This window comes from Nelumbo lutea, chromosome 5 (assembly GCF_056320005.1).
Source record: "Nelumbo lutea isolate HS-2025 chromosome 5, American lotus-T2T, whole genome shotgun sequence".
Taxonomy (NCBI): domain Eukaryota; kingdom Viridiplantae; phylum Streptophyta; class Magnoliopsida; order Proteales; family Nelumbonaceae; genus Nelumbo; species Nelumbo lutea.
This window is the reverse complement of record NC_142688.1, coordinates 54,187,196-54,213,178: the sequence shown is the minus strand read 5'-3', so window position 1 is coordinate 54,213,178 and position 25,983 is coordinate 54,187,196. Positions and strand designations below refer to the sequence as shown.

The window sequence follows — 25,983 nt, the reverse complement described above, 5'->3', positions numbered from 1 at the left end:
TATGAGAGAACCAACAATGAATTTAGTTGGTAGTACCATGCTTTCCATTGCCAGCTTCCCCACAAGAACCTGAACTCATCTATTTGAGTAGACACATCCATGTCTTCTTTCATAGTAAAGTGTAGGAAATTGACAATTACATATTTCTTATTTTCGGCATTTTCTAGAGCATACTTAGTGTCCAATGCATTTCAAATTTCATAGGCATAATTATAGGAAGAATAAACATTGTACAGTTCATTGGACAAGCAGTTTAGGATATGGTTGGTGCAAAGGTGGTCGGTTGTAGTCCAATGTTTTGCAACAACAAATCGGGTTGGTTCCTCCATATATAATGGGCCGGTTCAGTCAAAGCGAAAGCTACCCCTAACTATTCTAAGGCAAACAACAGGCATTGTCTCCAACACTTATAGTTGGTTCCATTGAAGGGTTCAATTTTAGAGAAATCAAGAACTATTGACAATATCCGGTTCCTCATGAAGGGGTTAGCAGAGATAGGTTCCATAAATATGGTTTTAAGAATGTTGTAAAAAATAGTAAATAGAGAGGTAGAATGGAATTTATCAGTAATCGCTTTCCAAACCGAAGTTGTAGTGGTGTGAAGTTGTTGCAAACTCAAAACTGAGAATTGTAGGAAGATGGAGGGCTAAGTCGTGCCACTTGGTCACTCTCCTTAAAACCGTATTTTCCCCCTATGGTGTAGCCGGGTGATTGCAAACCGGCTAGTAGGCGTGCACTTGTTTACCAGATCTCTGCGAACCACTGAAAATTGATGCACAGATTTCTTAGAGAAACGAATGTTGAAAAAATGGTGTGTATGTGTGTAGATTGGGTCAGCCAACACTCTTCTTATAGAGTGCTCTTAGACCCAAATGGACACAGATGTGTCCTGTCAGATAGGAGCCTCTTCAGAACAGTGCACCTGTTCGAAGAGACACAAGGAGGAAGAAGAGACACGAAAAAGAAAATAATTTATTTGAAAATTAAATTTGAATTTGAAGAGACACGTTTTAAAATTGAAAATGTATAATTTGGATAAAACAAAATGATTCAGTGCATCGCGCATACACGTACATGTACACGCGCTCATGCCCCCACCTTGCCCCGACCCGCCTCGGCTCAGCGCGCGCGTGTGAAAAACACCCCCAACCCCTCTCTCACATGCATGGAATATCTATAGTCCTCTCCTCCTGTGGGTCCTTACCCATAGAGGGAGCAAAACTACAAATATACTCTACTCCCACTCCTTTCCCAAGCAATGTGGGGCAAGGAGTCATTCAAGGGAGGAAAGGAAAAAAACAAGAGAGGGAGGAGAGAGATTCTTGTAAATTTGAATCTCCCTCCAACATTTTTTCATTTGCTTTGTTGATGATTTTAGTCGTTATTGTTGGGTGTTTTCTTTTAGGCCCCGTTCGATTTTAGGGAAGTTACTTATCTGGGTACATTTACCTATGTTCTTTTATTTCCTAGGCAAATACAATGATGATCAATTTAGCCATAAAAATCCATTATTAAAAGAGGTAATTTTATCATGTCCAAGTATTGGAAATTTTCCCCTCGCATGGGAAAGTTATTTATCCACCTAAGAGATGGGTATCATGTATACCCAAGGAAAATAAATTTTCGGTGGGCTTCACATAAATCTGAAAAGAGAACATGAATATCTTGATGAGTAGGAACCGGATCATATTGGCCAACTTTCCCCCTCTCAAAATCCAAAAAATAACGGGTCCTTTGCTTATGCCACTTCATGAACACCATAGCATTATATCTCTACTTGGGTTGGACTGCCACCTGTTATTGTTATTGCTACCAAACGGCAACTCACTGGTATTGCTTCTCCCTTGCATTCCCATCGACTGACACCATTGCTACTGCTCATGACACCACATCGACAACCCTAAATATTCATCCTATGGAGATGCGAGCCAAACATGGCATTTTCAAACCACATGATGTGTTGAAGTTGGTGGCTAGTAAACCCCAAATATTCATTTATATCAATTGAATTTGAACCAAAGGCTGAATAAAAATATATAAATATTTTTCTTGTTCTTATTAGTTACTTTGATTTTTCTTTTCATAACAAGGCATTTGTGCAAGAATTTAGCATTTCATTTAGGATTTCAATTGATTTCTTATATCTTTTATGATTTAGAAATAGAACCCCAGTTGCATTGCTCAGGCGCATGTTATCTACCATATTGTCTTGGAAAGATTTTCAGCAGATGGTATGCAACAAAGGCTATTAAACCTTCTTACATCTAAGACATTGTCCATCAGGGTCATTAATGAAATCCTTAACCACCACCACCACGATGGTAGGTTTTTTCATTTTAATCTTGCTGTTAAAAAGTAGAAAAGAAGAATTTCAGTAGTTGCAAAGTTTAAGAATTATGTGGGAGGGTTAATATTATATTTAATACCCTTACTTGTTAGAGATAAGTAGAATTACACTCCCCCTTCATATTCCCTTAGATTTGTAATGTGTTTAAGGCTCAGTTTGGAGTGCAAAATCTTGTATTTTGTATTATTTTGTATGTATTGTATTCTTTCCAAATTGAAGGCTCAGCTTGGAAAGAATACAAATACAAATATGTACTGTAAAAATACATACAAAATACAAAGTTTTGTACACTACAAATCTGTATTTGTACTCCTTCCAAACTGAGCCTAAAGGAAGGGGAATTAGTGAGACCTCCTTCACTCCACTGTAACAAGCTGTTATTTAGGCTCAACTTGGAAGCCGTACAAATGCAAATATGTACAGCATAAATACATACAAAATAATACAAAATATAAGGTTTTGCACTCTACATATTTGCATTTGTACTCCTTCCAAACTCAGCCTTAATATTTAAGGAATCTCAATTGCATCTATGGCTTATCTTTCATACCCTATGGATTAGTTAAGGTCACCTTATTCTTCTTAAGGGTCATGTTTAGGTCTCTCTTGGCCTAGCTAGACCTCCTCCACTTTGCTTATTAATCTTAGCAAATCTTCAACCCCATACTTCTAGGTTAAGTTGATTCTTTTCTTTTTTTTTGTTTTTTTTAAATACTTATTAGATAAACTTGTTACTTTTTATTTTTATTTAAGTTAAACCTCTTTATGCTTTGCCTTACCAATAAAATAAGATTAGTGAACAAGCACTTTCCACAAAAGGAGAGATTATCTAGGTGGCCATATTCAGTTGAGTCATTTTAACTTTCTAAAATAGAGATGCTTAGCTTTTTTTTTTTTTTACCTTTTCTATGAAATAGTGAATGGGCTTTTAGAAATTGTTATTTGCACCTTTCTCTTGGTGTTAGCTAGGTGGTTAGTGATGACTATTCTTTTTAATTTCAATTGTGATATAAAGATGGTATGGATGCTGTGTCATGATGTTGGAAATATGGTAGCTATTCTTGGCATGGTAAGAAGAATGCACTCTTGCATCTTAAGTCTCTTTGTAAGTTTCAACATACTAACAATTGGGTCTTCAAGTCTCTTTTGATAGGAAGTATTGCAAAAATGCCTCCTTGACCCTTATTTTAGCTATTTTGGTTGTCTACTTAGACAGTGAGTTAGTTCTTGGGCCTAGAGTCAGAGACTCATATATGCCTATGAAGTATTAATGAAACCAATTTGTGAAATTATACTACATTGATTTTTTGACCTTACATATTAAATGCCCAAGATTTTACCATCAACAGATATTGTTTCTGTTCAAAATCCTTAAGTTTGGCCTAAGTGATGGTGAATATATGAAGAAATCTAAAGGAACAAAAATGATACGAATGATAGACCGAGCAGTTTAACAAAGGAAGATGAATGAAAGAAAGGAAGATAAAGGAAACAACTTTACAAAACCAAATTTTGTTAAAGATGGAGTTTTTATGTCGGAGGAAAACAATGTATCCATTAAAGATGGAGGCTGATAAAAGTTTAAGCCATGGATGATCATTTCGTGGTCTATAAATGTGGGCTGTAATATGAGATTCAATAATATATTAATGTTTCTTTTAATAAATTTGAGAGCTTGTGCTTTTCCTTCAAATTTTCCAATTCTATGTATTCTGTGAACTCTAGTTTGATTTTCTATCTTAATTAGTTAAATTTCATAGTTATTAACATTCAACCTTGATTTCTAGTTATAGGTTTAAACATCTAAATCTTTTTTTCTTGTTCTACATTACTAAATTTGATGGTTAAACTTCAAATTTAATCTTGTTTTTTCTCTTTAACTATCTCTATTCAAGGTGTTGATTGATTCTTTAATTTCATGTTATAAAACTTAACTCTTCAAATCTTATCTCTCTTTAGGGGTGCAAATGGATCGGATCATGATCCTATTTGGTTGAACTCGGATCACCCTCATCCGATCCGATATATGTTATATATTTATTTATATAAATATATAATACATATATTATTTATTTATTTTTTATAAAAACATGTACATATATGATGAAAATAATTAAAAAATACTTTTATTTTTTGTTTTTTCTTTATTTAAATTGGTATATTTTATTTATCTTTTAATAATTTATTAAAAGATCGGATCGGATTAGATCTGAAAATCAGACTTACCGGTAGGATTCGAATTCAGATCGAGGCCTATCAGATCCGATCAGGTCTTCGGATCGGATCTAGTCCGCCATGAATAGTGTCAGATCGGGTTCAGATATACCCTGAATCAAATTCGATCCGATCCATTTGCATCCCTATCTGTCTTAGGTTTTAAGAAACTATAAAAGCCAATAACCCAATGTTAATCCCAGCTATTTAATGTCTTGGAAGGGGTGAACATGACACAACCCTAACCCTTGACATTTAAAAAAAAAAAGTGGCCACTCATATACTCAAACCTACCTTCTCATGATTGTATTAAATTCTATTTATTTTTAGTTTCATAAACCCTTATTTCTTCAAGATAACTACTACAATGGAGAGTTTACTATGAATTGGATTGAGAACTCAATATTTTGGATAATTCAGTTTAGTGGTTTTGGTCTTGGAGGATTATTAGTATCGATCCCTATTTGGATTGTTCATATTTTTTCTTTTGTTCAACTAACTCATCGACAAACATCTCTTGTAGTAGTTCTTAAACAATCGTTAAATCCTAAGTTCCTTCCAACTCATTTGTAGGTGTTTTCTTTTTTCTTTTTTTTTTCTTCCTCTGGCATCCCAAAAGAAAATTTAGTTTTTACAATGCATGAGATAAAAGTAAAGATGTGATGGAACATAAAGTCTATGGGCCTAAAAGTTTTTCTTCCTTTGCCTAAAATTTTTAGTGAGTTTGTAGCTTAACATATCATTAGAAAAACATAATACCAAGTTTTATAAATCTGGAAAGCTTTTCAACGGGCCTTAATTGATCAATTGATAGACATTATAATGCATCTCGACTTGGCCAAATTAGTGATGTTTTCTAATTAGAATTTTTGATCCATATGATTTGGATTTCTTGTTCAGTCATTCTAATGCCTTCAATAAAATATACAATTGAATATTGTTGGGCACCCCCACCTTTTGGGTTGAGAATCACTTCTAGATCAAGGAATACATTGAGAAGGAGAAGGCTCAAGGGATTGACGATTTCTTTAATTTGCTTATGGGTAAGTGGGACTTGAGTTAATAGGTGTTGTCACAAATAGGATAGAAACTCCTTCCCCATGTAGAAGTAGGATATCTTTTTATTTATTCCACTTTTGATGACATTTGCAAAACATTACTCATACCTATTTTTTTAGTGACACCGGTACAATTGATAAAATTGTTGATATTATGACTAAAGTCCTCAGCTTGAGTCATCATTGCCTACTAAGAAGCAAACTCAACGTCTCTTCACCAATGTTGACTTTGAGAGAGGGCGTTAGCAGATCTCATACAAGCCATCAGATCCCATGCAAGCCATGCAATAGAGTGCCTCTCAATGACACAATCTTTCCACTTAGAGTCTATATGGTTATTATTGTTGTAATTTGTATCTTAATTTACTTCCCTTCTATATATAAATTTGTTGGGTTGGAGGGAGATTCAAAATTTCAAAAATCTCACCTTTTTCTTTCCCTCCTCTTGCATGTAGGTAGAAGACTCTTGTCCCACATCGCTTGGAAAAAGAGTTGGCTTAGAGTATATTACTAGGATTGCTCTTTCTATGGGTAGGGACCCATAGGAGGAGAGTAATAAATATCACATGCATGTGAGGGGGGCTGGGGGTGCTTTTTATGCATGCGTGCGCCGAGCTGAGTCGAGCCGACTACAAGCGTCTTCTACCAATCTTAGAGGAAAACTTGAATAATGCAAATCACAATTTATGGTTCCCTTTAAATATTTTAAAGGGAATTCTGTCAATAGTTCCCGATTTCTCTAGGACTAAACCTTTCAATAGAACCAACTACAAGCGTTAGAGACAACACCTTATTTTTGCCTTAGAATAGTTAGGGGCAGCATCTGCTTTGACTGAAACAAACCCACTGAACATGGAGGTACCGGCCCATTCTATTGTTGCAGAACATTGGATCACTACTGACCACCTCTACAAGAACTTTATCTTGAATTGACTGTCCAATGAACTTTATAATGTTTACTACCCCTACAACTATGCCTATGAAATCTGGAATGCTTTGGACAACAAATATGCGGAAAATAAAAACATGTCATTGCCAATTTCTTGCATTTTACCATGAAAAAAGACATGGATGTATCTGCCCAAATAGGGGTAGCATCTGCTTTGACTGAAGTAAACCCACTGAACATGGAGGTATCGGCCCATTCTATTTTTGCAGAACATTGGATCACTACTGACCACCTCTACAAGAACTTTATCTTGAATTGACAGTCCAATGAACTTTATAATGTTTATTACTCCTACAACTATGCCTATGAAATCTGGAATGCTTTGGACAACAAATATGCTCTAGAAAATGCGAAAAATAAAAAACATGTAATTGCCAATTTCTTGCACTCTACCATGAAAAAAGACATGGATGTATCTACCCAAATAGATGAGGAAGGCATGGTACTGCTAAGAAGGCATGATATTGCTAGGTGAATTTATTATTGGTTCTCTCATAAAGAAATTTCCACATTCATGGAATGATTTCAAAATAAGTATGAAGCACAAGAAAAAGGACACTACTTTGGACCAAGTAGTGGCCCAAATCAAAATAGAAGAAGAATAGAAAGAAAGATGAAGATGAAGATGAAGATGAGAAAAATCCGATTTCCAAAACCAATCTATTGGAGGAAATGACTACAAAATTCAAAAAGATTTTGAATGTGAAAATTGACCTAAAATTCAAGAAGCAACAAAATAAAGGAAAATTGTATGTATGTGGCAAACCCATGCATTACGAGAAGGATTGTTGTTATCGAAAGAAGAAAGACTTTGGGAAGCCAAAGATCAACTTAACTGAAGATGCCATTGCAGTAATGGCTACCAAGGCAGACTTGGTTGATAAATTGAATGAGTGGGTATTAGATACTAGTGCTGCCAAGCATATATGTGGAGACCATGACTCCTTCTATGAGTACACAACTCAAACTGAAGGAGAGCAAGTCTTCTTTGAAAACTTACAGACTTCGAAGGTCATTGACAAAGGAAAAGTGCTCTTGAAACTAACTTCGGGAAAGATCTTAATGTTTGAATGATGTGTTGCATGTGCCAGAAGTCAGTAAAAACTTGGTATCGAGTACACTCCTCAACAAAGTAGGACTAAAGCTCACATTTGAAGAAAAAGTATGACTGGAGCTCACATTTAAAGCAGACAAAACTGTGTTAATTATAAATAATGTGTTTATTAGAAAAATGATATAATGTTTGTACTAAATATTTTTTATATTATTAATAAGAGTGATTCTTCTTCTGCTTATATTGTTGAATCTTTTGATATTTGGCATGTTAGACTATGGCATCATAGTGCTCATTATTTAAAACAATTATGCAAGTTAGGAGTTTTGAATGTTCCTATTGGTTTTACAAGTGAAAAATGCCAAGTATATATAAAAATAAAATTCACTAAAAAACCTCATAAAGTGTAGAAAGAAAAACTGAATTACTATAACTTATACATAGTGATTTAGGGGATCTTAAATTTCATGAAGCTAGAGGAGGAAAAAGGTATTATATAGCCTTTATAAATGACTTCTCTAGATATGCAAAAGTAGTCTTAGATCAAAGGATGTAGCTGAACAAGGTTTTATAACATATAAAATTAAAGTAGAAAATTAGTTAGGAAAGAAAATAAAAAGACTTAAAACTAATAAAGGGACTGAATATGATGGAGAAACAATTAGAAAAATTATTTAAAGTGAAAGGAATTATAATGGAATTTTAGAAAAACTTAATAGAACATTAAAAAAAATGATGAATGCTATGCTAATTAGTTTAGGTGCATCTCTAAATTTGTGAAGAAAAGCAATCCTAATGGCTTGTCACCTATATAATAGGATACCTTCCAAGAAGAAATGACAAGTACTATTTGAACTTTGGCATAACAGGAAGCCCAATTTAAACTACTTAAAAGTTTGGAGTTATTTAGCAAAGGATGGAATACTTGAACCTAAAAGAAAGAAATTGGAATCGAAAACCTATGACTATGTATTCATTGGATATGTGCAAAATTAATAGTATAGCTTATTAGTTCCTTGTAATTAAAACAATTGAAAATGTTGTAGATTACAACACAATAATTGACTCTCAAAAAATAGAATTCTTTGAGCATATTTTCCCATTGGAAAAGAAAATTATAAATAGGGAACCACCCCAAATTTATAACGAAAACCAAGAACAAGGGTTAAATGCTCAAGAAACTAGTACTTCAGTATTAAAAACATTAATTCTGGTAATAAAAAAACCAGATTAATGTGAAGTAAAAGACAAAGGAAAGAAACAAACTTGGGTAATAGAATGTTCACTTTTCTGGTGGACAAAAACCTAGTAACATATCAGGAAGTAGTAACCTCTCCTGATGCAATATTCTAGAAAGAAGCCATAAAAAGTGAAATAGACTCCTTGGTCACTAATCACACTTGGGAATTTGTGGATCTTCCACCTAGAACAAAAGCATTAGACTGTAAATGGATATTTAATCGCTAAAGGATACATACAAAAGAAAGACATATTTCTTTGACACTTATTCCCTTGTTGCAAGATTAACCACAATTAGGGTCTTGTTTACTATAGCATCCATATACAAACTTGTGGTTCATCCAAGGGATGTAACAACAACTTTCTTAAATGAGAAATTAGAAGAAAAAGCTTACATTAGGCAACCTGAAGGTTTTATAGTGTCAAGATAGGAAAACAAAATATGTAAACTAATTAAGTCTTTGTATGACTTAAAACAAGCTCCCAAAAGTTTGATAATGTTTTAATGACAAATGGATATAGCATAAATGATTCTGACATATGCATTTATAACAAGTTTGTAGATGATAAAAAAGTCATGATTTGCCTATATGTTGATGATATGTTAATAATAGGTACAAGTCTGGAAGTAGTAAAATCCATAAACAACAAGGAAACTATATCCTCTCTCAATCACACTATGTGGAAAATATCCTTAAAAAATTTGGACACTATGATTGTAAATTTGTTAAGGCACCACTTGATTGTAGTATCCACTTAAGAAAACATGTAGGAGAACTTGTTTCACAAAAGGAGTATGCAAGCATAATTGGATCTATGCCATAATTAATGAATTGCACATGACTGGATATAGCAATAGCAGTTGAAAAACTAAGTCAGCATACTTATAATCCTAAGAACGAACACTAGGAAGCTCTAGTAAGATAATTAAAATATTTAAAGGGAACCATAAACTATGGTTGCATTATTCAGATTTTCCTCTTATTTTAGAAGGCTTTATTGATGCAAATTGGATTTCAGGTTCAAAAGATAATACTTCCACTAGTGGGTATGTCTTTACCTTAAAAGGTGGAGCAATCTCTTGAAAATCAGTAAATTAGTCCTATAATACAAGTTCAACAATGAAGGCTGAATTCATTATGATAGAATTAGTAGGGTCTGAGATAGAGTGGCTAAGGAATTTATTGGCAAATATACCACTTTGGCCACGACCATTTCCATCTATAGTTTTATATTGTGACATCCAAATAACGATAGGTAGAGCAAAGAATAAAACCTACAATGGTAAGAGAAGGCACATCCTCTTACGGCATAATCTAGCAAGACAATATCCCAGTGAAGGAACAATTGCTCTATACTTTGTAAAGTCTGAAAAGAACATTGCGTATTCATTAACCAAACCACAAACTTCTAAAGTGGTATATGAGTCATTGTTGATGGATACCCAACCTATGTGAAAGGAGATCCCTGGAATTAGGTTGAATGGGTAAAAATGAGTCGCTAGATGACTTGGAAAAACATTATTATTTTGTATTCCATTACAAATGCTGACGTAAGATAGTGCTCATTGAAAATGTGGAGGTTGAGTATGAGACTCTTAATCGGTTAAGAACATTGTATATAGTGCATTGTAAAATACTGACCTAAGTGAGTGTGAAGTGCGGCCGCTTCTATGAGAGCTCCAAAGGGCTGACTCTTTAGAACACTCATGATTCTAAGAGGGGAACAAGGCCAAAATGTTCCATAACAAAAGAACCGGTCACTAAGGAATTGGTAGGTTGAGTTGGTTAGCTAGTTATGACAAAGAGGAAAGGTTGAAGGAATTTGACTCCACTCATACTTTGTAACATAGTCTGTCATACCTAAGTATTGATTGAAGTAAAAAAAAAAAGGAAAACACCATGAATATTTTTCTCACTGCGTTGCTCATGATGTCTGATCTTCTTGTAATTTTGAATCTTGTGGGAGATTGTTGGAGGGAGATTCAAAATTTCAAGAATCTCACCTCTCTCCCGTTTGTTCTATCTTTTTGCCTTTTCTCTCTTTCTCTCCTCTTGCATGTAGGTTGAAGACTCTTGTACCATATTGCTTGGGGAAAGAGTTGGCTTGGAGTATATTACTAGGATTGCTCTCCCTATGGGTAGGTTCCTGTAGGAAGAGAGCAATATATATCTCTACATGCATGGGAGGGGGGTTGGGGGTGCTTTTTACACACACATGCGCCAAGCCGAGCCGAGTCGGGTCAGGGCATGGGTGTGGGTGCGGGTGTATGTATATATGCGCGCACCACACCAAAACATCTTTTGCCTTTGATCAGTTTAAACTAATTTTGACTTTTAGATTTCAAGGTTTCTTTTAAACATTTCTTTCTTCTTCTACCTATTCATTTGTGGTTTTGTGTCTCTTTGAACGGGTGCCTTGTATATTGTTCTCGAGTGACACTTCTCTTTGAAATGACACATTTGTGTCCATTTGGGTGACTGAGAACACTATAAATAGAGTGGTGGTTGACCCTAGCAGTGGCAATTGGGTGGGTCGAGTTGAGCTTCAATCCAACCCATCTAACCCGCCAACCCATTAATGACCTAGTTATATAAAATTAAATGGATTAAGTTCAACCCAAACCCGCTTTAACCCAATCCAACCCACTCAAACCCATTAATCTTATATTTATGGAGTTAAAAAACAAACTAACTCTCTCTTAACAAATAAGTTGGTCATAGCTTGGTGGTAATTGTAGTTACTATTTAAATCACATTACATGCATGTTATTTTTACACAAGCGGTGGCAAAGCCATTTGACTATGTTCAGATTTTAGGTTTGAGCGAACCACTTAGGTTCAAACCGGTCAGACCAACTTGAACTATCTAATTGGATTATCTTCAAGCTAATCACATCAAGGGTGCTTGAAAAGTTTAGATCTGGATCACTCCGGTCGGACCGGACCAGATCGGTTCAGTCAATGGTGGATTGACTTGGACCAAACCATATCAGGTTTGTGCACGGGTTTGGGACCGAATCGACTGACCTAAAGTGGGTCAGCGTAAATAAATTGGGTCGATTCGGATTCAGGTCGGGTTGTCTGGATATTGGTTGGCCAGATGGTCTAGACCAAGCAAAGTACACGAACATCGAACCATCCTACCCGAAATTGTTTCGAATTCGGGTCGAAACGGATCAGCTTGTATCGGGTTGGGTTGGGCTATGTGAATATTGGTTGGACCGGACCACCCAAATTGGGCAAGCAAGCGGTACCAAACTATCTCGCTCGGGGTCTGGTTTGGATTCGGGTCGACCTGGATTGGTATATGCTGGATCAGGTCAGATCGCGTTGAACTGGTCCGAACTCGGGTCAAATTGATTTGGATTTATGTTGAGTGAAGTGTGTTGATTCAAGACAAAACTAAATTTAGTCAACCATTAATAGAAAATTAATGCACTAATTATAAATTATTTAATTGAAATGAAGAAAATTAAAAAAAAAAGGCTAAGGAATTAATACTTATGTCTGTAATGATTAACCTAATGGTTATCCACAACCCAACCCAACCCAACTCGACCCATTTAAATGGGCGGGTTGGGTGAAAAATTGCCACCCCTAGTTGACCCAATAAAATACAAAAACATAACCACAATTCTTTGTCTCTCTTTCTTGAGCATTCTCTTTGGTGGTTCACGGAAGTTTAGAAAGTGAAAGCATGCCTATAGTAGATTGTGGGTTATTTTATCTTGACGACCGATTGCACTATATGAGACAAATACAATTTTAAGAAAAATGACCAAATGACATAACTCAACCCGTTTTAATACATTTTTCTAAGTCTCTTAGTTCTGCACATGCAACAATAATACTATTCGGGTTTGAAAAACATTGACTATAAGTTCAATTCTATCTTCTTTTATTATTATTTACAACAAAACTCTATCTCAGTACTTAAATACACTGAATACGAATGAATGAATACAGAATTTATACAAAATATTCTCTTCTCAGTTCCATAAAAAAATTACATAAAGCCAACCTACGTATGATCATTTCCATCCTCAATGCCACATGCATGCAAATGGATATGTCTTTACGCTTGTTTTTTCTATTATGAATTGTCATTGCCTTCTTTTTTTAAGAAATGCAAATTGCAATAAAGTTGGGTTAATTTCGGTCATACGTATCAGTTCTAACAGGAAAATCCACAAGGGAAAGGAAATGAAGCCTACGTATAGATTCTACCGTTCAAGAGCTCATTTGGCCAAAATGTCATCAGTCTTTTTTGTATGCCTTCATATATGGGTATTGACCGGAAGACTGAAGGCATGTAATTTGGCATCCTATGAATCTGTGGGTTCACGGGATGCGTGAACCTGGACACGCCGGCATTTCGAAGATGTGGTAACGTTAACAGGTGTTCAACTGTTAGCCAAAACCTGGTTGAATTACCCACAAAAGGATAAAAAGATAATGCGTGGTTGACTGTCTCACTTTTCTTCACAAAAAATAGATGAATAATTCAAATATATGTATTATTAATCGTTTTAACTAATTTATAGATAAAAAATTGAAAATAAAGTACATAAATAAAAAGAAAAGAAGAGACAATATCCAATCTTTGACCTTTTAAAACTTCTTAAAATCCACCACGGAAGAGGGAGAAAGGATAAGGTGGTGGCTTTTGTATATTGCCCTCCATTTCTGGCAATAAGCCCATCTGGTTTGGTATGAATTCAATTCATGGTTGTTCTGTTAAATGTTGAGTGGTGACTGCTAGAATCCGTGTCACCGCCGGTGGATTCCACGTTTACAAACACCGATGTGTAGTGACTGGCCAATGAGATGCTTGTTTAGCTTAGGGAGCGGAGGAGCGGAGGAAATGGGAGAGAGTAAGAATTAAATGCCTTGAAAAAATCCTTTTAATGTTTTTTGTCTTTTTTTGGGTGGTTCAACCGGGTTTCTTCAATTAACCATGAACCCATGGGTTCACAAGATGCCAACTCTGTACTGAATCTACTGATACAAAAGATAATACATGCGAGAACATAAGTAATTTAGGGTCAGGTTTATAAGCTGAGGTTGAGGTTAGGGGTGATCGTGGACTGGGCCCAGGTAAAGCTAAGCACATATTATAAGGACTTTAGTGCGGCCTAGCCTAAATCCTAGGCTCGAAATTTGAACATGGGTTTTCCCACTCTCAGGCATGTTCCTTCCAAGATTTTAAAAACCAACTCAAAAATAGAACCTCTTTGATCACCAGTTCCTGGGTCAGCAGTTTGACTGTTTATGTCGGAACGGTTCAGATGGTTTGAGTTAGGGTATATATATATTGTTGTCACTCGGATTGGTTGAGGGTAATACATTCGACCTACTCTTGAGATCCAGGACAGAACCGAGGGCTTCAGGGCTCCAAGGACTTCGAGAGGATTTCAAAGCCGAGGGCTGGTTGAGGCTTGGAGAGGTGTGCTGAGGCCCAGGACTAGAGGCCGAGGCAGACTACCACCTTGAAGATTGAAGAGGCTGAGGACTATGGCAGAGGTAGATGATCTTGGAAGGGTTGGTGTCGAAGTTAAGCTGCTTGTCCATGTATACGAGGGATCCGAGGGAGCCCTGAGAAGTTGCTCTGCAAGGAAGAAGGTGTTAGAGGCCTCGGGTGAAGACCCGAGGCGGGGACTCCAACGCTCAAGTTAGTATTCGCACAAGGCAAGTAGTTGGTCTAGTGCAGGAGCGCCCGGACGATGTCACTTGTAAGCACTAAGTCCTCGACAATGAGAATACCAAGAGTTTCTTAAGTTCTAGATCCCTTACCTTGTGGGAGGTGCCTTGTATTTATACTTGGAACTGCCTGGAGGTAGTTGGGCTCGGACGGCCTAGATGTGAGCCGTACAAGGGCGGAGCGTGATCATCTGGCAGGGCCATGCGGCGTCTCGCGATTGGGCTTGTGTGGTCTGCACAAAGTGGTCCTAAGAAGGGCAAAGCTGTTAGGGCCTTGGCTCCGATTGAGGGAGCTGAGGGAATAGGGCTCAAGAAGGCCAAGCCTGTGTCTTATCCTTCATGATGGCCTGGGGTCATGCGCAGTACGATTTCCTCAAGCGAACGCACTGGGGCCATGCCCACTATGGGTCAGGCACGAGGAGAGTCTTCCGTAGGGGGACGGGTGCTCTAGGTGAACCGGACCACGCGTTCGCTAGGTCGGTGTGCCCGAATCTGTGGGCTACGGCGACCAAACCTTTGGTTTGCCTAGCGTCATTTCGTCTCCTTGAGGTTGAGCGCCGAGTGTCACACCGCGGATGGGCTGTGAAGGTGGAGGCTTTATGGTCGTCGGGTCGTCCGTTCTTCTATAAATAGGGGCCTTAGTCACGTTTTCTTCATCATTTGTCTCTAGGCGCCCTTGCTGTCGAGTTATTACTGCTTCCAAAGCCTTCGGCTAGTTCAGTTCTTCTAGTTTTAGCCTTCGTCCATCTTAGGTAACACCTCGAACCGATGTCTTATTCCGATTTTGGCCCCGAATGCTATGAATTCCTCAATCTCTCAGAAGGGAGTTCTCCTCGGGCTCCTACTCCACTTAGTTCCAATTTGGGACCATTAGTAGTCGAGGTGTCCCCTCAGCGGGGGCTGATGGTGCTGAGGGAGAGGGTAGCCTTCGAGGGTGCCGAGGGTAGCTACCGAGGCGATTATCCTCCCTGTGAAAGTGTCACGTCCGTGATGCCGAGGAAGTCGGAGGGGTTTCCTTAATGCAAGGAGGACCCAATTCTAGAGCCTAAGGGGTGACCCAAGCAGTTCCATATACCTCGGTCCTACAAACTTAGGGTGCCCGACATTGGTGACTAGGTGTGGACCCCTAAGGAAGGGGAGATTTGTGTCTATCAATACTTTTTAGAGTTCGGCCTTAGGTTTCCCCTTCATACCTTGATTTCAAAGTTGCTGAAGTGGTACGGGATCACCATCAGTTAGCTTGTCCCCAATGCCCTTAGGACCATAATAATCATGTTAGTGTAGTCTCGGCTTCGGGACATGGAGTTGATGCCAAAGTTGCTTTGTGCCATGTTTGTGCCGAGGAAGCACTCCTCTGAGGCCAGCATGTATTACCTTCAACCACAGAGGGGGAAACCCATTGATAAACCCTCGTCTGTCCATAATTGGAAGGGCAAGTTCTTTTACATTTCCTACCCCGAAGGTTGGTCGTTCAGGTCGACATGGGGAGAGGCATGTACGATGGTCGAGAGGTGTTCCCCTCCGCTTTGGGATGAGGAGGCTACTGCCATAGCCCACCTACTCGTGCTGGGAAGAGTTCAGGCCAAGCCCTTGGTAGGGGTTGAGCTCCGACTCCATCAGCGAGGAGGGGGTTGGCAAGGCCCAGATGAGCAGGGTGGTCCCTTCAAGGGATTGATACGATATGATGCAGACTGAACCCATGCTCATCTGCAGCGATGGGCTTACCTACTTGGCTGAGGTACGTTTCCTATCTCATATTTTGCTATTCCTTGAATTCTGCTTACTTTACTAACAATGCTTGGTGCAGGTTTGTCGTCATTTCGTCGACCTAGGGGACCGAGTGGGGCACCTCCAAGATCGTATCATGAATCTTGAGAAGATAAACGAGAAGCTGCAACTGAGGGTTGGCATGGAAGAGAGCAGTCGGGACGAGACCAAGGCGAACCTGAAGGAGGAGAAGCAACTCCGGAAGACATTGGAGGACGATCTAAAGGTCGAGCAAGCTCGGCTTAGCCGAGCTCAGGAAGCGTTGAAGAAGTCTGAGGAGGATCGGGCTCGCCTCGACGGGGTGGCACTGGAGGCCCAGAAGCGAGCAGTGGATGCTGAGGCGGGGTGGCGTTGGAAGCCCAGAAGCGGGCAGCGGATGCTGAGGCGTAGGTAGTGGAGGCCGTCGAAAACTAGAAGTGGACGAGGGAATACCAGAAGTGCCTCGCCAATTATAGGTTTGCGTCCTACCTTGAGGGCATCGAGAACACCAATGCTAGACTTCAAGGTTGATGAATTGGAGGCATACCTAGATTCTCCCACTCTCGAAGAGACTACTGAGATCCCCGACATGGCTGCTGATGGCATCGAGGACTTTGTTGCTTAGCTAGCTTGTTCTTGTTTTTTGTACTGCTTTTCTTCTCTCTTTTTTTTGTATGTGCTCGACCTTTGAGGCCGAAGAAAAACTTTTTGTAAATGCATACTATACAAATGAATGAAATGAAGAGGGTCCCTACCCCTCCCTTGAAAGAGATCACAAGGAAAAAAAGAGTTCGTAATGGCTCATTGCATGCTCGCTTTAGGTAACTAGGGGAATAGGCTGAGGCAGAGTTGTGCGACCGAGGTGCAGCTCACCTGGATTGCTTCCTCCTGAGTGCTTACTTAGACAAGGCCGAGGTGGGTTGCCGAAGTAGGGGGAGAGGCCGAGGCAAAACTGTGCGACCGAGGTGCAACTTGCCTGATCTACTTCTCTCCCAAGTGCTTGCTTCGGCAAAAACAAGGTGACCCATCGGGGTGACCAGGGTCTCAGGCCTAGGCGAATCACTAAGTTAGTCGGGGTAGCCATCTTTCTTTTATCGCGCTAAGTGTGTGAAACTAGGAGGCCATCCGCCACCGAGGCGGGTGGGGAGGTGTGCGATGCCTCGGCCATCCTAGTATATTTACGTTTGGCGAGGAGTTGAAGTTGGGTGTTCATTATTGGTCCGAGGGGAGCCATATACCCTAGCGATGGTCCAGCATGAGCGCATGGTCCTTGGGGGATGCTATACATGTCGGCCGGTCGTGAAGCCGATGGGTCCTGGGGACTTAGTGAGAACACACACTAGGCATTGAGCCGAAGAGGAACTTTGCATTATTCATTCATTGTTTGGTAATCCAAGTTTACAATCACTGGTAATACATCCAGAGATTCTCCAAGTTCCACGTCCAAGGGACGGGTCTTCCATATAAGTGCTCTAAGTGAAAGGTGTCAGAGCCAATGACCTGCTTGACTTTGTAGGGACCTTCCTAGTTATGGCTGAGCTTGCCTACACTAGGCTCGGGGACCATGACCTTCCTGAGAACGAGGTCTCCCACTCGGTAGTGTCTCTTTTTCATCCTCGCGTTGTAGTAGTGGGCCACTCGTTACTTGTAGGCATCCACCCTGATTTGCGCCTATTCTCGGGCTTCTTCCAGCAGCTCTAGGTTTGCTTTAAGTGCTTTGTTGTCCACGGCATCGTCGTACGCTTCGATACGAAGCATCAGCTGGCCGATCTCTACTAGGATAACTGCTTTGGTTCCATAGGTTAGGCCAAATGGGGTCTCTCCCATGGCTGTTCTAGGTGTGGTCTGATATGCCTATAGGGCATCGGCTGGGATAATTGCATCCGAGGTGCTTGCCAACTTAGAAAGGGCATCAGATCTTGCATTCTCGGCTCGTGGAACTTGCTGTAGTGAGAAGAGTATGAAGTGGCGAGCTAGCTCTTGAACTTTGGTGATGTATTTGTCCATGCTCTGTTCTCTGGCCTCGTACTCGCCCTTGACTTGATTCACCACCAGTTGCGAGTTGTTGAAGACTTCAATATGCTGGGATCCAAGTTCCTTGGTGAGCTGCAATCCGACGAGGAGGGTTTTGTACTCAACTTCATTGTTGGATGTCGAGAAGTCGAACCTCAACACGTACTCTACTACGATATTATCGGGGGTGAGGAGGATGAGGCCTGCTCCACTTCTCTTGGCGTTGGCCGACCCATCAACAAAGAGCTTCCATATGGATTGAGCTTCCTCGTCCTGCTCCACTTCCCTTGAGGGCTTAACTGAAGGTGCATTATGCTACAAAATCTACCAAGGCTTGTGCTTTGATTGTGGGCATCGGATGGTACTTGAGGTCGAACTTAGAGAGCTTGATGGCCCACTTAGGCAAGCATCCCGAGGTCTCGGGTTTGGTGAGGACAATTTTAAGGGGCTGGTTCGTCAGGACCACAATGGTGTAAGCTTGAAAGTATAGCCTGAGGTTCCTGGCCAAGACTACGAGGGCAAATGCCAACTTCTTTACTTTGGGGTATCTAGTCTCGGCATCATAGAGGAGCTTACTGACAGCCTCATCCTCGGACGATAGGTACAAGTACAAGATCTCTCCTGGTGTAGGCCGAGCGGGGAGGGGAGGTGAAGAGAGGTATACCTTCAGCTCGTCAAAAACATGCTGGCACTCCTCCATCCACTGAAAATCTTTTAGCTTCTTGATTGCGCAGAAGAAGGGAAGGCAATGGTCGGCCAACATCAACATAAAGCGATTGAGGGGAGCTATCCGGCCAGTGAGTCTCTGAGTCTCCTTCACTGACCAAGGGGGTGCCATATCCAGTATGGCCTGTATCTTGTTAGGGTTAGCCTCTATGGCTCTTTAAGTGATGATGAAGCCTAAGAACTTGCCCGAGGTGACGCCGAAGGCACACTTGCTAGGGTTAAATTTCATGTTGAACTTTCGTAAGGTGTCAAACGTCTCAGCCAGGTCCGAGGTGTGTGCTTCAGTTCGCAGGCTCTTCACCACCATACCATCCACATAGGCTTCAATTTTCCTCCCCATTTGATTCTTGAACACTTTGTTGACGAGGTGTTGGTTGGTAGCCCCTGTGTTCTTAAGGCCGAAGGGCATCACTTTATAGCAATAAGTGTCATGCTCGGTGATGAACGAGGTCTTCTCCTCGTCTTTGGGGTGCATCTTTATCTGGTTATATCCAGAGAAGGCATCAATAAAGCTGAGTAGCTCGTACCCTATAGTGGCGTCGACGAGATGGTCTATGCTCGGTAAAGGAAAGCTGTCCTTACGGCAGGCTCGGTTGAGGTCTGTAAAATCAATACAAATCTGCCACTTCCCATTAACTTTTTTTTACCAAAATCATATTTGATAGCCAGTTAGGGTAATAAACCTCTCGGATGAAGTCGACGTCGAGTAGCTTGTCAACTTCCCCTCCTATGGCCTTCCGATGCTCCAATACAAAGTTTCTTTTCTTTTGTCGAATTGGCCTACAGGTCGGGTCCACGCTCAGCCTGTGAGTGATGACCGAATGGTCAATTCTGAGCATATTAGCGGTGGATCAAGCAAAGACGTCGGCATTAGTTTTGAGGAAACTTACCTATTTGGATAGGCGTTCTAGGGAAGGTTGGACCCGATGCGGACTGTCTTCTTGGGGTTGGCCTCGTCCAGGGGAACCGGGACGAGGTCCTTGGCTTGTTGGATCCTCCCTGAGATCAGCCCTCCAGTGACAGTGTTTCCTTGTTCTTTCCCTTTAGTGCTACCACATAGCATTGGTGGGCGACTTGCTGGTCCCCTCGAACGACTGACGCCGTGCTCGATGGGGAACTTGAGGGCGAGGTGGTAGGAGGACATGGCTGCCTTGAGTGCATGGAGGGTCGGTCTCCCCAAGATTGCGTTGCAGGGCGAGCTGATCCTCATGACTAGGAACTCATTCATCCATGTTACCTGCTGTGGCTTGGTCCCTACCATGATAGGTAGGGTGATTCTTCACTCTGGTATGACTACATTTTCGGAGAAGCCGACAAGGAAGACATCGACGGGCTGGAGGTGCTCGGGTGTTAGCTTCATCTTCTCGAATGCTTCATAGAAGAGGATGTCAGCCGAGGAGCCATTCTCGACGAGGATCCTCTTTACTACGAAGTTGGCTATGATGGTTGAGACTATGAGGATGTCATCGTGGAGGACTATGACCACCTTTAGGTCCAAGTTTGTGAAGGAGAGGGCCTCCAAATACTTTAGTTTTTTGGGAGCCTCCAGAGACTTCGGCTTCTTGGGGGCAGGCCCTTGGATGTTCAACTGCCTGGCATAGGCCTTGCGAGCCGAGGCAAAGGCCTCACCTGAGGCCATGCCATTGGCAATGACGTCGATGATGTCAGCTACTTGTTGGTGTTGTTGTTGTTGCTTCCGGGAGGACGAGGCACCGGGCTCGCCTCTAACGAACTGCTTAAGGTGCCCTCATTGGATGAGGGACTCTATCTCGTTCTTTAACTCGTGGCTGGTGCCGCGGTGGTACTTTCAGTATTTTTTTGAATTTCCCCTCTTGTTCCTCTTCATCTTCTCTGGCCACTTCATGTATTTCTCCTCGCCGACCTGCATCAGTATTTGACTCTGGGTGGAGTTGAGTGGCGTGTACTAACTATAAGTCAGGGCCGAAGCCGGTGGATTCTTGTTGTCCTTGTTGTTGTTGCGGTGGTCTTCGCTCTTCCTCTTTTTCTCTGGGGCTCCGCTTTGGCGCTCGGCTTCCCTCTCTTGGTTGTCCCTGGCCAAAGCCTCCTCGGCTGCGATGTACTTCTGGGCCTTCTTAAGGAACTCCGTTTTTGACATCGACGGGGTCTTGGTCACCGAACACTTGAGAGCCGAGTCGGGTAGGAGTCCGTTGATGGCAGCGTGCATGGAGACCATGGGGTCGAGGTCTCTGACCTTGAGCTCTTCTTTCTTGAAGCGGTCAATATAGGACCGCAGACTCTCAACTCACTTCTACTTGATGGACATCAATGAGAGCACACTCTTCTGGTATGGTCTGAGATTGATGAATTGGTCGAGGAATAAATTGGCAAACTGCTCCCAAGAACTGATCAATCGAGGCAGGAGGCTAGAGAACCACTGACAAGCAGTCCCCTCGAAGGTAGCTTGGAATGTCTGGCACGTCAGTGCGTCGGAATACCCGTAGAAAACCATGAGGGCCCTGAAGCTCTCCAGGTGGTCATTAGGGTATGAGTTCCCGTCATACATCTCTAGTGCGGGAGCTTTGAAGTGTTAGGGGAGCAGCTCGGAGATGATGTCCAGGGTGAAGGCATCCATCCTTCCCGTCGGATTGCTTTGGCTGGCTGAAGTGTTGGCTCGACTCTCTTTGACTTGGCGGAGCTCATCCTTGACGGCCCCAATCTTGGCTTGTAGCTCCACAATCCGAGGATCTGGTGGAGCTTGTGCTCCGTCCTTGTCTTCATGGGCTTGGCGGGATCGGTGCGAATCCTAGAGTACTTGAATGCGGGGTCACGCCCTTCTCATCTAGTGCAGTGATCATTCAAGATGCCACAAAGGTGTGATACATACGGGGGAGAGGTGCGGTGCCGGCCCTCTACTTTTGAGTGGGCTCTTTGGTGTCCACCTTCGTCTTGGGGGTTTTCCCTTCGACGGCGATGGTGCTGCTCAAAGGGCTGGTAATTGTCATCGGGCCGTGCTGGCTCTTCCTCCCTTTGGCTAGGAGGTCTCGCACTCCTCCAAGGTGGGTTGACGGGATGATTGCTTCTGGTTTCTGAGCTCGGCTCGCTGAGGGTCAGTAGGGCCATGGGCTTGTGGTTCCATGGACTCGCACCGGCTCTGAAGTCGTAACGCCACAGCGGGGCGGTCACTTCAAGGGTGGCCTCCTGCCTAGGGGTAGACTCGCTCAACACGTTGGGTGAGGTAGTCCAGACGGTTGTGGACCACCTGGAACTATTTGTTGGTGACCAGGTTTTGGACGTTCCTGGTCCTTCATACCATGTTGTCCAAAGCTCAGGAGAATTCTCTTGGAACTGAGGTGAATAGGGGAGTGTCTTAATGATGTTTTCCACAGACGACACCAATTGTTGTCGCTCGGATTGGCCAAGGGAAATACAGTCAATCTACTCCTAAGACCCGGGACAGAACTGAGGGCTTAAGGGCTCCAAGGACTTTGAGAGGGTGTCGAAGCCGAGGGCTGGTTGAGGCTTGGAGGGGTGTGCCGAGGCCCAGAACTAGAGGCTGAGGCAAACTACATCCTTGAAGACTGAAGAGGCCGAAGACTAGTGGCAGAGGTGGATGATCTCGGAAGGGTTGGTGTTGGTGTTAAGTTGCTTGTCCGTGTGTACGAGGGATTCGAGGGAGCCCTGAGAGGTTGCTCTACAAGGAAGGTGTCAGAGGCCTCGAGTGAAGACCCGAGGTGGGGACTCTGACGGTCAAATTAGTAATTGCACAAGGCAAATAGCTAGTCCGGTGCAGGAGCACCCGGATGCGGTCACTTGTAAGCACTAAGTCCTCAGTAATGAGAATACCAAGAGTCTCTTAGGTTCCAGATCCCTTAACTTGTGGGAGGTGCCTCGTATTTATACTTAGAGTCGTCTGGAGGTAGTTGGGCTCAGATGGCCCAAATGCAAGCCGTACGAGGGCGGGGTGCAATCATTTGGCGAGGCCATGCAGCATCCCACAATTGAGCCTGCATGGTCCTCACAGAGCGGCCCCGTACGCTCCGCGATGCATCCCTGATGGTGCTTATTGGCTGGACATGTGTCAGCCCCGTACTGGCCCAGCTGAATTCGCCTATATTACATATGTTTATAACCCTCTTCTTTTGTGTAAAATAGAGAGGTAAGGGGATGTTGGCTGAGAATATAAGACAGGAAAGATAGAAAAAACGGAAAGAAAAAGGAAGGAGGGAAGGAAAGAAAGAAAGAAAGGAAGGAGGGAAGAAAAGAAAGGAAAAAAGATAGAAAGAAAGAAAGACGAAGACGTGGACTGGTGTAATGATGGCGATGGTAATGGCTGTCTTTCTGAGATCTCAGATTTGGCCTCTCTCTCTCACTCAGATCACAGTCATCTCAGATCTGAGATCTTATTTATCTTAGTTCCTCCCCCATTTTTCAATCTCCTTTTTTCTATGTTAATGATCTTAAAAGAAATTAAATAATTTTTTTATTAAACCGCAAGCCACTGCCTGGGTCAAACGGTTCGACCACTCAGATTAGCGGTTCTTTGACCAGTTCAATATTTTTTTTTTCTAAAAAACAGTTTAACGGTTCGATCCTCTGGTCTGGTCCGATCGATTATTCCTTCTACCTATTTGAATGTGTGTGAGAGAGAGAGAGATTGGCAATATTTGGACGTTATTAGCTGAAATCTGCTATGTGCCGAAAGACCTTGTAATTCAAAAGACAAACATGAATCCTGCGGACAGATCATTTCTTTCATGAGGTGGTTCACATTCTTATACTCAACAAAATCTGGCTTGCATTCGGCAATAGCATAATATATATAGACATGATTATTAAGATATAATCTGAATCTTATCGCTATGCTTTTATCATTCTAATAAAATTAAAATCAGATTGTATCTTAAATTCTCCCATTTTAATTGTCTGAAACATTATGTAGGAAGAAATGAGATTCAATTTCTTCTTATGAAGATATGAACGTACATTCTTCACACACTTCCCATCAACCTACATAATGACCAAGGAACAAGGCAGAATAGCTTTTAATTAAAATGTTCCAGATGAAATGGCAGAACTAAAAGAAGTGACGGTCCTTTTGCCACTGCCCGAAGGGTTCTCCAACACAACAACTCCATATTGAGCAGCAGTGTTCTGATTGTTGCTGCATGAAAGTACAAACTGATAAGTGGTGCTGCCGCCGGCCACTTTGCTCTTAGCTGCAACCACCATTTCGAACGTCAAGTTGGTTTTGGCGTCCTTGTTGTGCTGAGTGACAGCAAACTGTGCCACCTCTACGATATGTGGGTCATCTAAATTGTTTATAAATACCCAGTTTCCATCGTTCCCAGCAGAAACTCTGGTTGATATGTACAAGGAAACTAAGAGAGTAAGGAGAAGGATAGAATGAATTTTCATCTTGTCCAGAGTTTGGAATTGTTTGTAGTAATTGATATGCTTTAAAGCAAATCCTTATAATGGAATTTATATATATTCAGTTTGACTTTTTGTTTCAAGGTTTCCTTCATCTTCGCTACATTCATGCATGATTGTAGACGCATGTATTTTTGCAACATACGTTCAGCTTTTGACTCGCACCGCAATGCATTTATATCCATTAGTTGAGTGGCATGTATTTTTACATTCAGCTCTTTTATGCATGTCCACTAATATTTTTGTTGCATATTAAATCAAGTTTTCCTTCACTCTTTTGATTTGACTTTATTATTATTATTATTATTAGTTTTTTTGAATGTCTATCAATCTCTTTTCTATTTTCTTTGTCTGTTTATTTATTTTTTTTCTAATCGGAATGGAAATGGAATTAATTAAATTGGATTTAATTAGATCATATCTATTGGATTAGAATAGAATACAGATTATTATCGGATATTGAATATTATTAATAAATTAAACTAAAATGCAAAAATATTGTATGTTATTAATAAAATGAATTAAACATGATTTTAATATTTTATGTCATGAACAAAATGAATAAAAATAACATGCATGAAACTTGAACGTATGAAAATTTAGTAGAATTATTTAAGTAGATTTGACAATGATACCCAAAAGACATGACATCAGAAAAAGTTATAACCAATCAACCAACATCATATAAAGCGGTAACCAATCAGGTGGGTTTTCATCAAAATTCATAAAGAGTTTTGATTGGTCAAAGCCTTTTCTAATATCATGTATTTCTGGCATCATAAGTTTTTCCATATGAACATATATATTTAGATTGAATCAAATCAGATAGGGGTGGATCCATATTCAATCCAATTATAAACAATATCAAATTCAGATTTAGAGATACCGTTGCAACCCTAATTCTAAAGTGCTAAAAATCAACCTTATCCATAACCTGGTCACTCGTATAGTGAAATAAACTCGAAAGGGATGGCCCTACTTTTTTTAGAGCAAACAGAAAATGTCTGTAGGAATGGGAATTTCCCATTTCCCTGATCCCCGTAGGGCCTCCAATCCCCCCCGCATGGGGATCCATGCTTATATACATGTATGTATATTAATATGTTTAGAAATATGGTTCAATATGTTTGGATATATTTGGATAGTTGGATCTCTTTTAATAGGATTGTAAATTATAACTATTTTAATTTTAATTTTAAATAAAATAAAAAATAAAAACAAAATGACTGACATCATAAAAAAATCACAGGGAGCGGGGATCCCTGTGCAGACAGGGATGGGGATAACCTTGTCCCCTCCAATGGGGACAGGGATAGGGATGGGAATGTGGAGTGGCTCCCCATCCCCATTCTGCCCTGTTGGTATTCTTATGCATGTGCAAAGGAATTAAGGTTATAGAAGTAATTAAGGTTCTATATGTTCATAAGCTTAGGTTCAAGTTAGGTGGTCATGGACTGGGCCTAAGTTAGGTTTAAAACCTACAATAAGGGCTATAACCCAGCCTAACATAGACCTTGGGCCTAAACTATAAGCCTCAGCAGTTT

General features: G+C 41.0%; 2 protein-coding genes across 2 annotated transcripts; both read right to left on the bottom strand.

The window, feature by feature from the left end:
• Positions 1–18,163: 18,163 nt before the first annotated feature.
• LOC148852471 (uncharacterized) lies at positions 18,164–19,160 on the bottom strand. The gene is made up of 2 exons (XM_088945802.1): positions 18,786–19,160; positions 18,164–18,637 (listed from the first exon to the last, which is right to left on the bottom strand). Exons 1-2 carry the CDS (start codon positions 19,158–19,160, stop codon positions 18,164–18,166), a joined length of 849 nt encoding a protein of 282 aa, XP_088801928.1.
• A 4,895-nt stretch (positions 19,161–24,055) lies between these two features.
• LOC148852470 (cysteine proteinase inhibitor 5-like) lies at positions 24,056–24,424 on the bottom strand. Its single transcript, XM_088945801.1, has one exon. It carries the CDS (start codon positions 24,422–24,424, stop codon positions 24,056–24,058), a length of 369 nt encoding a protein of 122 aa, XP_088801927.1.
• Between the last annotated feature and the right edge of the window lie 1,559 nt (positions 24,425–25,983).

Bases quoted from the DNA above. Each gene is read 5' to 3' on its own strand.
- LOC148852470 (XM_088945801.1), bottom strand. From the start codon at position 24,424: ATGAAAATTCATTCTATCCTTCTCCTTACTCTCTTAGTTTCCTTGTAC.
- LOC148852471 (XM_088945802.1), bottom strand. From the start codon at position 19,160: ATGGCACCCCCTTGGTCAGTGAAGGAGACTCAGAGACTCACTGGCCGG. The intron at 18,638-18,785 runs GTCCTGACGAAC...TAGATTTTGTAG, and splicing joins TTCAAGCTTACACCATTGTG to CATAATGCACCTTCAGTTAA.